Source organism: Malaya genurostris, chromosome 3 (genome assembly GCF_030247185.1).
Source record: "Malaya genurostris strain Urasoe2022 chromosome 3, Malgen_1.1, whole genome shotgun sequence".
Lineage (NCBI taxonomy): Eukaryota > Metazoa > Arthropoda > Insecta > Diptera > Culicidae > Malaya > Malaya genurostris.
Window position 1 is genome coordinate 300,701,598 of NC_080572.1, and position 18,755 is coordinate 300,720,352.

Consider the following 18,755-nt stretch of genomic DNA (forward strand, 5'->3'; position numbering starts at 1 on the left):
ACACACACACAGACATTGCTCAGCTCGATGAACTGAGTCGAATGGTATATGATACTTGGCCCTCCGGGCGTTTTTACCAATTTTCACTGGTCGGTTTTTCAAGTGATTGCATAACCTTTCTATATGAGAAAGGCAAAAAAGGTAAAAACGCAAAATTTCAATTTTTAATAAATTTCTTTATTATCACCTTCAAAGTACTCTCCTCCTGCGGCAATACATGCATGCAAACGCTTGATCCAATTTTCCATACAAGTTTTATGAGCCGCCGAAGGTATGGCCTTTAGTTCACGCAGCGAATTCTCTTTTATGGTCTCTATGGTCTCAAAACGCAATGGCAATTTGAGTCTGGGGAAAAGGAAAAAGTCACCCGGGGCCATATCTGGAGAGTACGGTGCTTGGTTGATGATATTGGTTGAGTTTTTGGCCAAAAACTGCGACACAACCGACGCTGTTTTTGAATGAAATTCAGCTTTTTGGGACCAGCCGAGAAGCGACGCGATTCAAACCCAAAACATCAGTTAAAATGTGTTCGGCTGATCCATAAGAGATGCCCAACAACACAGCAATCTCTCTAATCGGTAGAGACCGATTTTGCAATACGATTTGCTTCGCCGATTCAATGTTTTCTTCAGTAACAGATGTTGTTGGGCAACCAGGGATCTCATCATGATCCAAGCTTGTACGACCACCTTTGAAGCGTTTATACCACTCATATGCCTGTGTTTTACCTAGACACGATTCACCAAAGGCCTTTTCTAACATTTCCAACGTTTCGGAACACTTAAATCCATTTGCAACACAAAATTTGATGCACGCACGTTGTTCTAAATTTTCATCCATTATAAAAATCGCCACACGAAAATTTTTCAACTTCTTTGTATAGACGCCAAACAAAAACTAATCGTACGATATGCGTCAAAATTTGACAGAATGTGTATAAAAGTGATGCCAACGTTGAGAGAATAAAAGTTTACCGATTGGACAAGCGCGGGAATTTTAAAATAAAAATTCCGGTTCTTTTTTTATCATAAGGTAGGTCAACAAATTGGGCGTTGGCGCGATCATCTTTCATTTGTCTTTATTTTAAATTAATTTTAATTACGATTTTAAGACGAAATGACTCTTTCGGCGAAATGGCTTTCGGCGAAATGACCCTGATCCTTGCAGTATAATAGAAGAATGTCAAATCATATTACGACCGCTAGCAGCAATAGTACTAGGTATATTAAAGAATGAGTCATTGCTCGGACCATGCGTTAGTTTTGCTTTTATGGCTTTTTCTACAAATGTCGGTTTTTTTGCGATCTTCGAAAGGTTTCTTCCTCGTTAAATTTGCTACGAAAATAATACATGTTCTGATTTTTAGAGTCTATAGGTTGATCTCCAACCGTTTTTTTCGGAAAAGCCCAATTTTCCATACTAAATTTTATACAATCTTTAAGGCTCGGGCGCGAAAATATAGTTTCACCGATCGAGCTAAAATTTTGCATAACTCTTATGGGACCCAGAAGGAACATGAAAAGTTTGATGGAGTGAGAGAATAAGCCTTTTCATCTTTTTCTCATACAATCTTGTCCGACCCTAATGTTCACGTTAATTTTCTCTAGTTTCCAGGTAGTTTGAATTGAACTAAGGTTCTGAATATAAGTCCAATCTACTCTGAAGAAAGACGTACAAACCAAATTTCATTATTGTGTTGGCATTGGCTAAGCATTGTAATCGGACAGTTCGAATAAAGATTAACGTGCAAAATAGAAAACGAGTTTGTTTCTCGTTGGCGGAGCAAATCAAAACGAACGAAGCAATTGATCTCTGAACACATTTATTTAAACAAATTAAAGTATGATATTACTTCCAAGATTTACATGCAAATAATAATTTTCCTCGTTCTAGCCTAAATAATATTTCTGCGTAATAAAAAAGTTATATAAAAATAATAATATACAACCGAAAAGTTTTTTTTTTCTTTCTGTCTGGTTCAGTATCATGGAATTTAGATTTTAACACGATTCGCTTAACTCTCGTTATAAATCGTCTATTTTGTATCGTTCAAATTTGGCACCATTGAATTTTACATAAACTACTGCATTATTCTGACAGAAACTATAACTTATCGTAAACGTTTATAGCTGTTTTTTTTACTACTACTGACGAAACATAATAATTTTGAGTAGTTGAACACTTTAAGCTGAATACACTATTTTACTGGAGCTTTCGACTAGTGCTCATTAGAGAAACTAAATAATACAACATTTCTAAGCGATCTAGGCAGTAAACATTCGAAAAGGAAAACATATATCGACAATTTTTTTTCTCGGTTCGCCGCTAGCTGAGTAAAATAAAACACAGGTCCGTACCGCGCTAATCTAGGAAGCTCACGCTGATGCTCGCTGCTTCCACCCTAAACTTAATACTGTACAGTTCTTAACCGTTCGTTGACAACTACCCGTCCTCCTGTCTCTCCGTCACACTCAGCCAGTCCGGCGTCCGTAGGGTGGGTACCTCCTGCTGGGATGAGGTACATATCCGGTACCGACAATCATCTCCTGCAGTTCACCAAACTGTCGCATCGGTTTCACCTGTTGGTGAACGTAGGGAAGGGAGGCAAGGACGTAACTTTCGATTTCACACTCGTTGGAGCCACGCACAATCCGGAACCGGCCATTTTCACCCCACCACTTTCCCCAAGAATTGACAGCGATCTGGAAAGGAAATTTTTCACAATATTAGCGCCTACCGGTAGGCAAACAGACAAACAGCACGTAACTCACCCAATACTTTGTCAGTTCGTAGCCGTCGCGCTCCTCTCCCCAACCGATTATTCGAACTGAGTGATAGCCGGCACGTTGATCAGCTGCTGTCGATGCCGATGAGTGACGGTAAATGCCGCTTTTATACGAAAAGAAATCACGATGGACACGCATGATAGCTGAAAGTGTAGATAAAATTTGGTGGGCAGAACTTAGATTGCGAAGCGAGACAAAACCGTACCTTGCACCGGGCCGTGTTTCTTGATCTCAATCATGATGTCGGTTTCGTTGTTTAAGCTAAAGGCCGGTCCCATTTTGTACATGTTGGTGCGGTCCACCTTCGTCGGGAGATCGCAATTGGCAGTGACCAGCGTGTCCGAGTGACGGATTTTGCACGCATTCTGGGCGGAGATGTACGGGTAGCACTCCTCGTTGACGGCTCTATCGGGGAAAGGGGAAGATTTAGTTGCGAACGATTTAGATTTGCTTTTTCCTTACCCTACTCTACGAACGTAGTTCCAGGCTGTATCTAAATGTCCTCCGCTGCAGCCTTGGGTTCGACGCACACAGGATATTATTTGCTGGGGAGCTAGCTGCACTATTTCACGTCCCTTCGACAGAATGGCAAACCGATCGGAGGCTACGGAAGCTGTCGAGATGGCCCATGATGATCCACACCATCCTGAATGAAAAAAAAAATGGCAATTGGAATTACTACTTCGGATACGAGGCGTTATTTGATTGTACCTTGATCGCGAACTTCTCCAATAAAACCTGGCCAGTAGGTGGTTGCATCGAAATGCGTCGGCAGATGTTCCTGGCCATTGGTCAGACGACTCATCGACTTAACCTTGAACTTCGGGTAAAATGTGCCCAATCGGAAAGTCTTTCCTTCATCGTATTTGTGTCCCCACCATTCACTGTAATTAGTAGCTTGCCATCCAATCGATCGCTGCAAATGATCTAGCTGCTTCAACAGATCGTCATCTGCTAAGCAAATATCTTCCGTACAACTAACGGTGCCATCATTTTGACATTTACTGAAAATAGGAATCGATCATAAGCTTCACGAAACAATTCTCGCGTTCGTTTAACTCACCAAGTGTTGCAATTATCCATCACGGCTGGATCGAACGGCGTAAAACTGTGACCCTTGTGTTTGCAAGCTTCGTGTATTGGCTCCGGCATCATTCCCAAACAGACCTCTTCGTAGTCCGGACAGCAATCTCCGGACTCGCCACGTTCACAAAACTCATCGCAATAGCAGAGTGTGGCTGTTTGTGGAATCGAAAAAAAAACCAAGCTACGTTAGCAATCTCCGTAACCAGTTTTTCCCTCAACCAATACTCACTGGAGATGGGCTGCGAACAGCCATCCTGGCGATGGGTACAGCATTTGTCGTATCTTCGTGCGGCACAATAGGGACCCGGGAATTCCGCACGGAACCGATTGGCTTCCACCAGACTGAACACCAACAGCACGGCTGTCAACTTGAACATGCTTAGTCAGGGTTTATTTATTATTTGTTCTGAAAACTGGAAAGAAAATTCAAATTACTCATTTTCACTCGAGATATTCTAGACACATGTAGTTCTGTAACATAAATTAAGGGGCACAAGGAACTCATACTCATTAGCATAATTTCAATGGCCATGACCCATAATGATGATACCCGCCTGCTGCAGGAAGTTCAAGTGCGAGGGGGCAACCGAAATAAACACAATCATATCAGGAATTTCGGTGAAGACCGGTGACATCATCAATGGAGTGTGTTGTTGCAAACAGGAACGTGTCAGTACTCGAGACGGCGGCACTGCAGGTGATTGTTGTTTATTGTCGAAAATCGACACACGCAAACTGCCCACGGAAACCATCATCATCATCATCATCAGCAAGCGACCAAACCAAACCACTTCTGATTGATGAAAGCAAAAATAAACATCACTCTGTTTATGAATTCGAGACTATCAAACTGTGCGAGCCCCCGCTGTGAGTAGTTTTTGCCGGACAAAATGCGGTGAGCAACGCGAAGAGAGTGAGTTCCCTTCACGCGGTGCACATTGTCAGCTGTGAGGGAGTGAGTGGTCCCGGCTGTTGTTTACTATTGCCGACGAGCCGTTGCCGTGAAAACGGGATCTTGTTTTGTTTTGTTTGCATTGAACCACCACCGCGAACCGTCGTGTGGGGCTACTTTGCGCCGGCAATGGTCAGTTCGATGGGAATCTACTTAAATTTTTGAATTTTGAGAATTTATACGGTCCCGTAGATAAATTCTAGAGAAATTCAACAATTTCTGCGGTAATCCTAAGGCTAGGCTCCTGAAAGCAATATTCGAAAAAATCGAAAGTTTTCCCCAAATTGCTGGAAAAGACTCCTAGAAGAGATATAGAATTAGTCCCGAAGGTATGCGCAATCGAGAAGTTGATAGAGAAAAGGGAGAACGGAGTGCACCCAGGATGGTTTTGTTTTGAAACCACGTTAAGGGGCGGGTAGAGTCTAACTTTTTTGAAAAATCATTTATTATTTTCTTTATATTTTCTTCTAGTAAAACATTTCAAGAATATTCTGTGAAATTTTCAAGCCTATTGGAACGAAACTCTGGAAGTTATGGACCTTTATCTGTGAATATCTCATTCTTAGAAGAAGCAAGAAATCGGCACACAGGAACAATATTTCTACTTGGATTGACTGCAAAACTTGACAAAACATTCTTGAAATGTTTCGTTATAATAAATTATAAAAGAAAAAATATATTTTGAAAATGTTAGACCCTACGGGCTCCCTGGAATAATTAAAAACCTTTAAACGCGTTTTCCTCGAAAACAGGTTTTGAAAGTCCGTGTCAGTCAAAAACTACTGCACCATTATTTTTCAAATTTTGCACACACTTTCTACATATAAGAAACCAGACCCCAAAGTTTTCCTTTGCGTTGTTTGTTTCTTTGGGGAAGTTTAACAGCTGGCGGATTTTTTCGTAAAAAATCGTAGTTTTCATTTTGAACAACCACCAAAAATTTAAAAAATTAAAAAAAAAATCAAACAGAAACTTTGGGGTCTAGAAAAACTTCTACTCTATCTATGCTGCTTTGATTTGTTCACTTCTGATTAGTCTGCGCTGAGATACAGTGGACACCTCAAATCATGGTTTTTAAAAAGCGTTCTCGAAAATACCTCTTCATCGACTTATTTCTCAATACTTTTCCACGAAAAAATTACAAAATGTTGTTCGAATGATGCTTTTTATCATGCAAAACATTTGAATTTATTTTGTTGAACGATAATTCTGGAAAAAAATCGAAAAATTATGATTTTTTTCATCGTTTAGACCCAGTAGAGTGTATATACAATGGATGCTATGATAAGTTTTCACCATTTGTTCTCCAGTGTTTTAAATGACGTCCAAGCAAGAGAAGCAGCGTGTCAAAATTTTGCTCGAGCAGCAAGAGAATCTGCTATTCTCGCACGCCAAGTTGTCAAAATTGCCGGACCCCAGTTCGTGCTCGCATCTTATCCGACACAGTCGCAAATCGTTTACGGTCGAGACAACAGAAACAAAGACAATACAGTGTAGTGAACAATAGAGTGTACGAAATGGACAAACAAAGCCTGAAACTTGGCCTACAATTCAAGCGCTGCAAAGTTAGACCAGCAGCAAATGAAATTGAAATCTTACTTAAAGAAAGAATGCATCTAGACGGTAATGATGTAAGTGAGATTCAATTCAACGAGGCGTCTAACTGTGTGTACATTATGTTCAAACGTGAAAGAGATGCAATTGCATTCGCTTCGGTTAACAACGAGGTGCACAGTGTTGATCATGATAATGTTAAATATAAAATCCCTGTGTACATGGTGGACAATGCAATAGAAGTACGCGTGCATGACATTCCAGCGCAGACCAGCGATGGGTTCGTTCGGGAAAACATGTCGCAGTACGGTGAAGTTCTTTTCATCGAAAGGGAAGTATGGCGGATTTTTTCCCCGGTATTCGAAATGGCGTGCGAGTGGTACGTATGCATCTACGTAAGGCAATTCCATCTTACATCATTTGTGGTCTAGGTGGGACACATCCGTGTAAAACGCTGATTACGTATGAAAATCAACTGGTTACATGTCCGTTTTGTGAACAATCTGGAAGCTCCTCTTCTCCTAGAAAAAGGGTGACAACGAGATCGAATACAAAAAAATTTTTATTTAAAAAATCGGCTCAATCGGCTACGTAAAGCTTGTACGCAAATAGGCCTAAATAAAAATGTCTTTTAAATAAAAAAAATTGCCGGATGTGGCCAAATCGACCGTGACCAACGTTTTAAAAGTGATTGGCGAGCTCGAAGTCTCCCATACTACTGTGCAGCGGGCCAAGGAACGAACCGGCAAACCGAGATTATAAACAAAACACGTCGGCAAAGCAGCGCTTCCGAATGTTGTTTACGAATATTCTCACAAAAAAATACTGTGTCGTCGTGGACGACGACACTTAATGACAAGAGTTTTATATCGCATCAGGAAAAGGGATGGTATCCGAAATTTTTCAAACCCATCAAACTATCGAATTTCCCAAAAAAAATACCTAGTCTGGCAGGCCATATGCACGTGTGGTCTAAAATGCGACATTCTCATCACAATCACAACGGGAATCATCAATCAAGAGATCTACGCCCAGGAGTGCCTGAAAAAGCGGATGCTTCCATTCCTGCGGAAACATAATAGACCTGTGCTGTTCTGGTCGGACTTGGCGAGCTGCCACTATGGGAAAAAGGCAATCGAGTGGTACGATGCGAACAACGTGGTTGTGGTACCCAAAGACCAGAACCCTTCGAACAGCCCAGAACCCCGCCTTATGGAACGGTATTGGGCCTTTGTCAAACGGATTCTCAAGAAAACAAATAAATCCATGGAAAACGAGTATCAATTTAAATCTAACTTACAATCGGCGGCGAATAAGGTCAATGAGACCACTGTACAAAATTTAGTGGAAGGATGAATTAACGAACATTTTCTTCTTAAAATATATGAATTGAACTACCAAAAGAAATATAAAAAGATGATTTATTATGAATTGTGACTGAAAAGAACGATTTTTGTTGACCAATTTTTGCGCGTACCAGTGTTTACAGGGTGGGCCATTGAAAGTGGAAGCTTCGGGCAATCCACAAACTTTTGACAGAATTGTCAGATCGACTAATCACATACCTCGTTGGAGGCGTCATTCCAAAATAATTTCACCATAGAACAGTACACACCAAAACAACGCGCTGAAACTGTTCCGCTTTACATTCAAAATAACTTCTCAATGGTGAAAACCAAAACTGAAAGTTATGTAGATGCGTTAATAAGCAAAATTGTCAGTTCTATGCCACTGAAAACCCTCAATAATTGAGGTACAGCCTCTATCTATTTTTGCATGACGATGATGGAGCAACGAAAACTGCCAATGGCGATTTTTATCGAGGCCCATTGTTCGTGAAAATAGTTTTAATGGCTACTGATTTCAACAGGACGGGACAACATGCCATACAGCTCGACTAACAATCGATTCGTTACGACCATCGTTCCCCGGAGGAGTCATATAGGAAAACGGTGATTTTAACTTACCTCCGAGATCACCCGATATTTTTTGATAACTCTTTCATAATATTTCTATGAGATAAAAAAAACTCCAATTTTGTTGACAGTTTGTTTCGACCACCGGATCGGGATAGCGGCGCCATTTTTAAGTGGAAACCACTTTCCAAATAAAGTGTTCGAACCGAATGAATCTCTCCGACAATCAAGTTACATTCCGGAAAAACACTTGACAGAGTTCGATTGATTTGTTGTTACAATGTGCTTTCAAGTGGTTTGTCCATTCCGTGGTACTTGTATTCAACAAGTATTAATAGCTGATAACTGGTAACTGATAACTATTAGTATTATGTAACGTGAAACTTACCGCAACGTTGTAGGTCGAGTCAGTTGAAGGGGAAATAATGCTTCGAAGCAGAACCGAATGGTCAAAACACGAGTTCTACTGTTATACAACAAAGTTCACACGAAGGATCCTGGAGGATTACCGACGCAACCAGAAACTTTTTTAACTTTTTCCCTGTTTGTGTGTTTTCTTCAATTCTTTCAGTAACCAATGGGATGAGGTGTAAGATTGTTGCCAATATCACGTTTATTGCGTAAATCTTGTTTAAATAGTTAAACATTATGTCTAAACACAAGACATAAAAATCTATAAACATACCCAATTAGTGTTTGATAATGCATGAACAGAGACACATCGAGTGCGCAGACCGCCATCTACGTCAAGAGAGTGAGACTACCTTCCAGAAATATTCAACTACTGCTTCGTGATAAATAAAAATATCATCAGCATTGGACAACGGACACCAACAAATCGGGCCAACGAGAAGTAACACATAAAAATTGCCTCAGTATTGAATCAATCCGCACTGTGAGCAGTTCTGTTACGGGACAGTCGCAGTGGAAGTTTCGCTTCAAATAAGAGTGATTGCATCATCTCGTGCTGGTCGTTTACATTGAAAACAAATACAACAGAAACCGAACGACGACGGAGGATTTTTCTCGAATCGACCCTACAAATATTTACTGAACAGCTATAAGAATTACTTATCCTTAGAAGTATGGAAATCGGAAGATAAAGATAAAGCATATTACTGGACTGGCGCCTTACTTCCTAGAAGACAAACGTAAGCATCCGTGATCAAATAGTCATCATTTTTCATGTTACTTTGACAAAATCAGTAAATTCAAGATAGAATGATATTTTTCATGTAGGGAACAGTTGTAAGATATCAATAAGACCAGTATATAAAATTCCGAGTAAAAATATTATTTTCCGCACTATGACCTCTGGTTTCTCTTACCCCCCTTACTCTTACCCACCAGGTCAAGTGAATTTTTATTTTAATATTTATTACTATGGGGAATTAAAGATAATTTAAAATCTTCGAATTTTCGGTCCCCATGAAAACGTCCGGGCCCGGGGGGACTCCCACACCCTCTCGGCAGCCCAGTATCGAATCGATTGGTAGTTAAGTTATATAAATCCACCACCAATTAACTGACTGCTCAAAATTACGACAGAAAAAGGTAAACACAGGCATCACGAGTTCTTCTCTTTGATGCTCGTTCATACAAAACATTTTAGAAAACTTAAATTTTGAGTTGCTTGTGGATCTCACACTATTGAAAATTGCTGATTACAACTCTTTTAAAACTTACTGACACGATTTTTCCACATTTCATACATAGATATATACAAATATCAATTCCCCGAAAGTTTCATAAGTCGTCCGTTGAGCTGCTCAGGCATTAGGCCAGCCCAATGAATAAAAGCGTCCGTGTATGTATTTCTTCCATGTATATTCATTTTAACCGAAACTTTAGTTCCTAAAAGTTTCGCTGCTTTATGCTTTGTGCTCAGATAAACAAAATATTTTTGAATGAACTTCAGAACCTACCTTAGTTTTCAGTTTACATACATAACGTATTGCAAGTTTCAAAGAAATGAAAGTCCTTTATCAGATTACTAGAAAATTTAGGATTCGGCAAGCGATTGGGAGATGTGGAGAGCTATTTTTTGGAATTGCTATAAAATCTTGAACTCGAAGGAACAGTGCCTGATAAAACGCAATGTACCATCCACCGACGTACCAAATTTTAGGCTATTTTCGCTAGCTGCCACTACAGACGAGAGATGTTTCAGAGGTATCGTGTCGGATATCCTAGAAAAGGACCTCAATCCACCCCATTGCCTCAATTTTACTTGATCTAGAAACATTGGATAATTCTTCATGCAAAGATAGAAGTCGTTGTGATGTACGGGAATGGTGAAAAAATAGCTACTGTTGAATCCCTCTGTTAATCAAAAGATGTCATTTCATCAAACCAGTATATATTCTGGTACCAATACCTGAAAATCGTTCTTTAATCGAGGCGAAACTTTCGTAACATATTCGTTATATATTTCGATTCCGATCTGTGCTACTTAAGAATGAAATTAGAAGAATCGCAAGAGAAATTGGTCGTAGCAAAATTTTAACTAAACAATAAACAAGTAAGCAATTAAATGTTAATTTTCTTTAAAAATTCGGGAAAGTATAGCCAAAAACATAGTACAGTACGTGGAAAGAAACCGTCAGATACCCGTCAAATCGTCAATATAGCATCAAATTCTACCTTGAGTGGCCTAAAATTTCGAACTGAACAAAAGTTTGATACTTTAATTTTGACAGTTTGAAAGGCATGGAAACGTTCACCAAACATAGTGCACTTAGGTATTTTTTACGCGGTTTTTGCGTTTTTTATGCGGATTTCCGAAGTTTTTTTTATACCAATTTCCGATTTTCTTGTTTTGTCTCAGAAATGCATGAAACGTATAGATCTGGTGTTATCCCGATTTTTTTTTGAAGTCTACACTCTGACTTTTAAATTTTCGATAAATTAAAAAAAAATTGGATTACACCAGATCTCGACGTTTCATGCATTTCTAAGGTATTTGGCTTAAAAAATAAATTTTCTTTAATTTTGCGGGTTTTTTTCTACGCGGATTTCCGAAGTTACACGGTCTCAAGTTCAAGTCCCAAAGACGTTTTTTTTTTTTAATTTCAGATTACACTATATCTCAATGTTTCATGCAGTGTTAAAACATTTGACCTAAAAATTTTTTTTCAAAGTTGATTTTTTTTCAAAAAATTTTTTAGTTTTGCGGTTTTTTACTCGAACTTTCAAAGTTACGCTGTTTTTTTTACGCGGTACGTATTCCCCAAGGATGGCTTTTATCATATCAAAGAACGCTCTCTAGCAACTCTTCACACGATTCAATCAGTGCCATCAAAGAGAAACGGATATCATCTCAGCAACAAAAACCGGTATACACCGAGTTCTTTTTTTATGCGGTCTTTTTTCATGCGGTTTTTTTATGCGACTTTTTTTATGCGAATTTTCAGAGTTATGCGTTTTTTTATGCGAAGTTTCAGAGTTATGCGGTTTTTTATGCGGTACGTAAACTCGCATAAAAAAAGACTTCAGTGTAGTTCATTGAACATAGAATCGACACCAGTGCGAGAGCGAATTTCTCTCGATGACCTGTCTGAGCATCGCGAGTTGGCACGCTGCTCTCTGAAGCAACAAACGGTCACTCATTCTCGTTTTGCGATCCTATTCTATACGGGCAGTGGATAACTGCGATAGAATCATTTTGCTATTGCCGCTTATTCTACTATATGCTATATGCATATAACCTTTGTCTAAGAGGTGTCTATGAAACTGTCTGTGAATGCTTTACGCAAGGGTTTTGAAATACTGTAACCTAGTATGAGAATCATCAAGTCGAATCATCGATTCGTTTTTTTTTTGTGATAATTATCAACTTGCGATTCTCGCTTGGTAAATTCCACACAGCGCCGATCATTGCAAAACTGTATCTATTTTGGTAAGGGCCGTGAAATACTCAGAGTATGAAGTGAAGCGAAGAAATGTAGAAAAATGGAAATGCATTGGGAGGCAGCGAATTGTATACAATGTAGACAAATATCGAGCCGCTTTCTGCCAAATTATCGACAATCATCAACACTGCCTTAATGTACTAGCTCGCGACAAAGAAGCTTGACTTATATTTTGCGCTTCGAAAAATGCCCCAAGATTGGATAAATGTAAGATCACGTTGTTCGATACTGAAAAATCACGCATTTAAACATTTTACGAAATAATGTGTGAAAAGTGATATTCTCGGACGAAATAAGGTTCAGCCTGGACGGACCAGATGGATTTATCGGATATTCGCGTGATCTTGGTAAGAAACCACGCTATTTTTTAAAGAGAAACTTTGCCGTTGGATGTGTGATGGTTTGTGGTGTGTTTATTGCAACCAGCAAACTGGAACTTTAATTTGTGTCGCACAAAATGAAAAGTTCTGACTATTTAAATACTTTTAAAGCTGGTCTGCTACCAGTAATCAAAAGAAGACGTAGGTCTTATTTTCCAGCAGGATAATGCCAGTATCCACAAAAGTAAAAGTGCTGGAGCCATTGACGTGGTTGAAATCCGAAAACATCGATATTTTGGCTTGTCCGTTCGTCAGATTTTAATACCTTTTAGTATAATAGTTCGAACAATTTTTAACGATAATCGACAATTTACAACACTATAAGAACTGAAAAGTGTTAATAGTCTGTCTTGAGAAGAAATTGTATTGACCACACTTCAGGAATTGATGCATAGTGGATCAGGGTCATTTCGCCGAAAGCCGTTTCGCCGAATGCCATTTCGCCGAAAGGGTAAATTTGCCGAATTCGTCATTAGTCTTAATATCGTAATTGGAATTGATAAAAAAACAAATAAAAAATGATTATGTTTACTCCCGTTTTGTTGACCTACAATCGTACTTCTGATATGATCCAGAGACTTGAATAATTTTTGTAGGTTTATTCATGATCCTCTGAACGGAATTTCAAAAATAACTTGTTGACTTTATTAGTGTGAAATTGTTTGCGGAATTTTCTGATAACTGAGTGCAGATGTAAAAATAACAGTTCGGCTGAAAAGTTCGTATCGTTTGATAGAAACACACATTTTTTTGCCAAAATTCATTTTTATTATTCAACATAATTGCCATCAGAGGCGATACAGCGATTATAGCGATCTTCCAACTTTTCGATACCATTTTTGTAGTACGATTTGTCCTTTGCCTCAAAATAGGCCTCAGTTTCAACGATTACCTCTTCATTGCTTCTAAATTTTTTACCAGCGAGCATTCTCTTGAGGTCTGAGAACAGGAAAAAGTCACTGGGGGCCAAATCTGGAGAATACGGTGGATGAGGGAGCAATTCGAAGCCCAATTCGTTCAATTTCAGCATGGTTTCCATCGACTTGTGACACGGTGCATTGTCTTGATGAAACAAAACTTTTTTCTTCTTCAAATGAGGCCGTTTTTTTGAAATTTCGTCCTGCAAACGCTCTAATAACGCTATATAATAGTCACTGTTGATGGTTTTTCCCTTTTCAAGGTAGTCGATGAAAATTATACCATGCGAATCCCAAAATACAGACGCCATAACCTTACCGGCCGATTGTTGAGTCTTTCCACGCTTTGGGTTCGGTTCATCGCGTGCAGTCCACTCAGCTGACTGTCGATTGGACTCCGGAGTGAAGTGATGGAGCCATGTTTCGTCCATTGTTATATATCGACGAAAAAAATTCGTGAATAATATGTCCAACACGTTCCTTTGATATCTTTAGGGTGTCAGCTATCTCGATCAACTTCACTTTACGGTCATTGAAAATCATTTTGTGGATTTTTTCACGTTTTCATCGGTAACAGCCTTTTTTGGACGTCCACTGCGTTCATCGTCTTCGGTGCTCACATGACCAGTACGAAATTTTGCGAACCACTTACGAATTGTTGCTTCGCCCGGTGCAGAGTCTGGATAACACTCATCAAGCCATTTTTTGGTATCGGCGGCACTTTTTTTCATCGAAAAGTAGTGTTTCATCAACACACGAAATTCCTTTTTTCCATTTTTTTCACAATAACAAAAGTAGCTTCACTCAAAATGCAATATCTCACAAACTAATAATCAGACTGTCAGCTGTCAAATTTATACACGTATCTTTTGAAGGTTGGTACTAACTGAAAATGGTATGGATTTAATTCTAGTGGCGCCCTCTCATAGAAACGATACGATAACTTTTCAGCCGATCAGTTATCTAATGCGGCTTCGCCACATCGTTTTTTTCGTATGCTATCCGACCTCGCTACCGCTCGTTCGGACCTAACAGAAGCAATGAAACCCAGCTTTTGTGTAGACCGGGCAAACGAGGCGGCTACAGGTTTGTATGCAAGAGGCCGCCGCTTCCGTCGGTGGGTCAGTGGCCAACTCAGCTGGCGTCGCCTCGACGGCTTTGTGCCGCCGAGCCATCTTGGCTTAGACTATGTGGCTGCGCCACATGCGGAGATATATAAACAAAAAGATATTTTTGCCCCTAAAAAATTACCTTTTCGGCGAAATGAACCTTTCGGCGAAATGACCCATTCGGCAAAACGCCTTCGGCCAAATGGCACTCGGTGAAACGACTTTCGGCAAAATGGCATTCGGCGAAACGACTTTCGGCGAAATGGCTTTCGGTGAAATGACCCGCTCTCGTGCATAGTATGCCATATCGTATTTGTGGATTTGTGAAGTAACGGATCATTGAATATTTATTTCTATTTATTTTTTTAGTCATACGAACCTTGAAAAACTACAATATTATTTTGAGAAGCCACTTTTTCCTAGGAATGCGCTTTCCAATCTGCTCCGTTGAGCAAAAAAAAATCTAAAACATTCTATCTTTCTTCTGTCTTGAAATTCATCGGTGGTCTTATGAAAAGAATTAACTGAACACACCGTAAGAAATTCTGAGTTATGAAACCACTTATCATGCTGAACTTTCACGGAATAAATGCATATGAAATATGTGTTTGGAAACACATGCCAATCCATGCAATCCAAACTTATTCTGTCCCATTTCAGAAGTCATTGCATGTCTCACGTATCCGCGGTTGCATTCTAATAGTTAATAATAAAACCATATTCTTTTTCGGAGATTTTCAAAAATATTGACTCTTTGACGAAACTCATTCTGTAATCAAACATTGAGCGAGTTCAGTGAGCCTCTCGACAAACACAGCAGTCAGACATAAATATTTGCAGTGCAAACTTCGTTCAGTTCAGCACTTCTCGGTCAGACCAAATCTCAGGCGCATTTTCGCACCGAGTCGCAAACTTTCTCTGTTTACTACCAGAGCGCGATGACATGAATTCTGTCGATCGATGCAAATGCGCTCATCGGGGCAACATTTTCTCACCACCCATTTAGCACCTTTGTTAAGAATCCGTCCTACTCGACAAACACGCCATTATCATCATCATCATCATCATCGTTCGTCCGTCAATCAGAAGCAATGTTCCGAGTGCGGATGATCGGAGCCGAGCTTCGAGAGCCCATCAATCAAATTGACCGCTGCTACCTTCCTACGTGAAAATGATGATGTTGATGTGAAATAATTTCCCTAAAAATAAGCATCTCCCCTCATTTATTGGATGAACGGTGGATGACGGCTGAAACCGATGCTGAGATGCTGCTGCTGGGAGGCTAATCTGGGCGTATTACCTCATATCGCCTCATATATGGTTGTGATGAACCATCGACGGCGAAACGAACGGAGCGTACGGGCACAGGCCCGGGGCCGCGACAGTTAATACTCTCTGTTGTTATAGTCATTGCACTCTGTCACCGCCCCCACCTTCCCGGTAACGTCTTCAGCCGATTCATTCTAAGGTGCGCGCATTCTTCAAATATTCTCTGCTCTGCCATCATCGAGCCGATTGGGAGCTGTTTTGTTGGCAAACACTCTTCGTGCCCCACTCGACGAGGTTGCTTTTTGGGATGAAAAGCTGTTTGCTGTAAACAGATGAAGATGAGGACAGCAACAAAAAAAAATTAAGGAAATTTACAAAACACATCAACGAACGACCTATCAGCTGAGATGAGGGAATTGACGACTGTGGCGATGAGTTTGCTTCCGTTCGGTGGCGACCGTTTTTGGCCGATGTGTCATTTAGTTAAAGTCAAACAGTGATACAAAGTAGCACGACCGTTGTCAGGTTGAGCGTGTGAAGTCGGAGCTTTTTGGTGTGAGTATGTTAGAATTGATATATATGTAATGCCATTTTGAAAATTCAGTTCGCTTTCACATCTCGTCCGAGACAGTCGAGAAAAAAAAACAAAATCGATTACGGCCTAAACGACTGATACAAATTACAGTGGACAATAAAACAATTTAAATGAGTAAATCTAACAAACAAATACCACCACAAAACAATAGAAGAATGAAAGGAATCTTGAACCTTCAGCTTTAGTCTTATCTGTCATTTTCTGACATCAACCTGTACGAAACTTCTGCCACTTTAGCAGTCGAGCCGATCAAAAGTATTTTGTGATTTCTGGGGAAATCAAGTGATTTTTGAGATTCCAACAGCTTTGAACAACGTCTTTGTTTTCTATATAGGGATATACAAAAACTAACATCGTACAAACTATGGTCAAGTTTTGAACATCCAAAACACAAACAATTTTCAATAATTTCTTCGCGTTTGCCTTCGGCTTATCAGTGCTTTGAAAATTGAATTGCCATCTCCGCCTAGCAGTTCAATGCCAAAGATCAATTTTCGGTCATTTTTTCAAGCATTTGAGGGCGTATTTGAGCAATGATCGTTGCTTAATGGTTTATCCGCATAAACCAATAACTTCACGTATCTCAACAAAAATTATCGAGTGACGTCAAATCACACGAACGCGTAGGTCAATTTACCGGTCCATTTCTCGAAATAATGGTGTCGTTGAAATGTTCTCTCAATAAGTCGATTGTTTCGGCCGCAGTATGACAAGTGACAGCATCCTGTTGAAACCTCATTTCATCTTGAAGATTTGGCAACAAAAATTTATTGATCATGGTTATGTATCGATTTCCATTCATGGTAATGCGTCGTCCTTCATTCATTTCTTAAGAAATAAGAACCGATTATTTCATCAGCCCATAGGCCGTATCGGGAAGCATAGGTAATTCTTGACCGGCGTGTGGATTGTATTCGCTCCAAATACGGTACCGACGTATCCATTCAACCTAAAATACGCCTCAACACTTTTTGATTTTTAGCTCAAATTTTACAAATGGTTTTTTCCAGGTCCTTTTACTTTTGAGTTCTAACGTTTAAAGAAATTAGATATGACCCTAAAATATTGGCACCCTAATGTAGCAAGCATAGATTCTCTTTCTAAACAACTATTCAATATAGGAAAAAAATCCTCGTATTTTCGGTATCTTTGCCAGTACCAAATAGAAATTTCGCCAACTGTTTCCCACCGTCCACCGATGCACAGTGGTTCAAAAGCTCAATTTCACGCTCTTAATTAATAACTCATTAAAATCATGGTTTTCGAGGTACAGTAGCTTCAGCAAAGTTGCTTAGAATAATAGACGCCTTCTTTTGGCAAATTTTATTTATATGATGAATCCCCCTAAAAGTGATATAAAAATATCATTTTATCTCATGACCAACATAGAGGCTAAGTTACTTCGACAAAGTTGTGCAGAAAGTCATTTCAAACAAATTTGCAGAAGATACTATTCCGGTAACTTGATTGTAATTTATTATTTAATGTATTTTCTGAAAAGGATGTCCAACAACCAGATTTTGTAAGTATTTTCCATTTATATAATTTCGATTTCTTCGCGTTTAGCCTTCGGCTCATCAGTGCTTAAAGCAGTTCAAATTGAACCGACATCTTCGCCTAACAGTTCAATTTGAACCGCTAAGCAGACGCAAAGTCCACACTATTTATGTGACCGTTTGCTTTGCGTCTGCTTAGCGGTTCAAATTGAACTGTTAGGCGGAGATGGCGGTTCAATTTGAACTGCTTTAAGCACTGATGAGCCGATGGCGAAACGCGAAGAAATCGAAACTAAATATGCAGATGAGACAACTTACATATAAAACTACTTCAAAAGAGCTTTCATACCGTGGTTGAATTACTCCATTAAGTTGAACATCTAAATGAGACGGTAACCTCAGAAAACATAAAAAAAATCCATATAATCGTTCTGAATGATCGAAAAGTAAGGTTGCCTGAATTAGCTGACATCGTAAAGATATCAAAAGAACGTATTGGTTTTATATTTCATGAGCATTTGACTATGAGAAAGCTCTGTTCAGAATGGATGCCGCGTTTGTTGACTGTTGACCAAAAACAAGAACGTGCTGATGATTCTGAGCAGTGTTTGGCCATGATTAAACGTAACAAACCGGAATGTTTGCGTCGATATGTAACAATGGATGAAACATGGATTCATCACGACGTTTCAGGGAATTCTAAAATATCTGGCATAGAAAATAAATTTTTGATTTCGGAAATATCAAAATTCCCAGTCGAGAATTAATCAAAAATTGTTTTAGA

At 39.4% G+C, this 18,755-nt stretch overlaps 1 protein-coding gene across 3 annotated transcripts in view; it reads right to left on the reverse strand.

The window, feature by feature from the left end:
• Nucleotides 1-1,805: 1,805 nt before the first annotated feature.
• The window catches only part of LOC131433834 (uncharacterized peptidase C1-like protein F26E4.3), a 135,241-nt gene continuing 118,291 nt past the window's right edge, over nt 1,806-18,755 (reverse strand). For all 3 annotated transcript variants that reach the window (XM_058600441.1, XM_058600439.1, XM_058600440.1), the window contains 7 exons: nt 4,102-4,285; nt 3,850-4,024; nt 3,498-3,790; nt 3,249-3,432; nt 2,992-3,191; nt 2,772-2,929; nt 1,806-2,702 (listed from right to left, as the gene is read on the reverse strand). In XM_058600441.1, the coding sequence (XP_058456424.1) occupies nt 2,472-2,702; nt 2,772-2,929; nt 2,992-3,191; nt 3,249-3,432; nt 3,498-3,790; nt 3,850-4,024; nt 4,102-4,249 (1,389 nt within the window). In that variant the 5' untranslated portion in view covers nt 4,250-4,285 and the 3' untranslated portion in view covers nt 1,806-2,471. The remainder of the gene's footprint in view (nt 2,703-2,771; nt 2,930-2,991; nt 3,192-3,248; nt 3,433-3,497; nt 3,791-3,849; nt 4,025-4,101; nt 4,286-18,755) is intronic.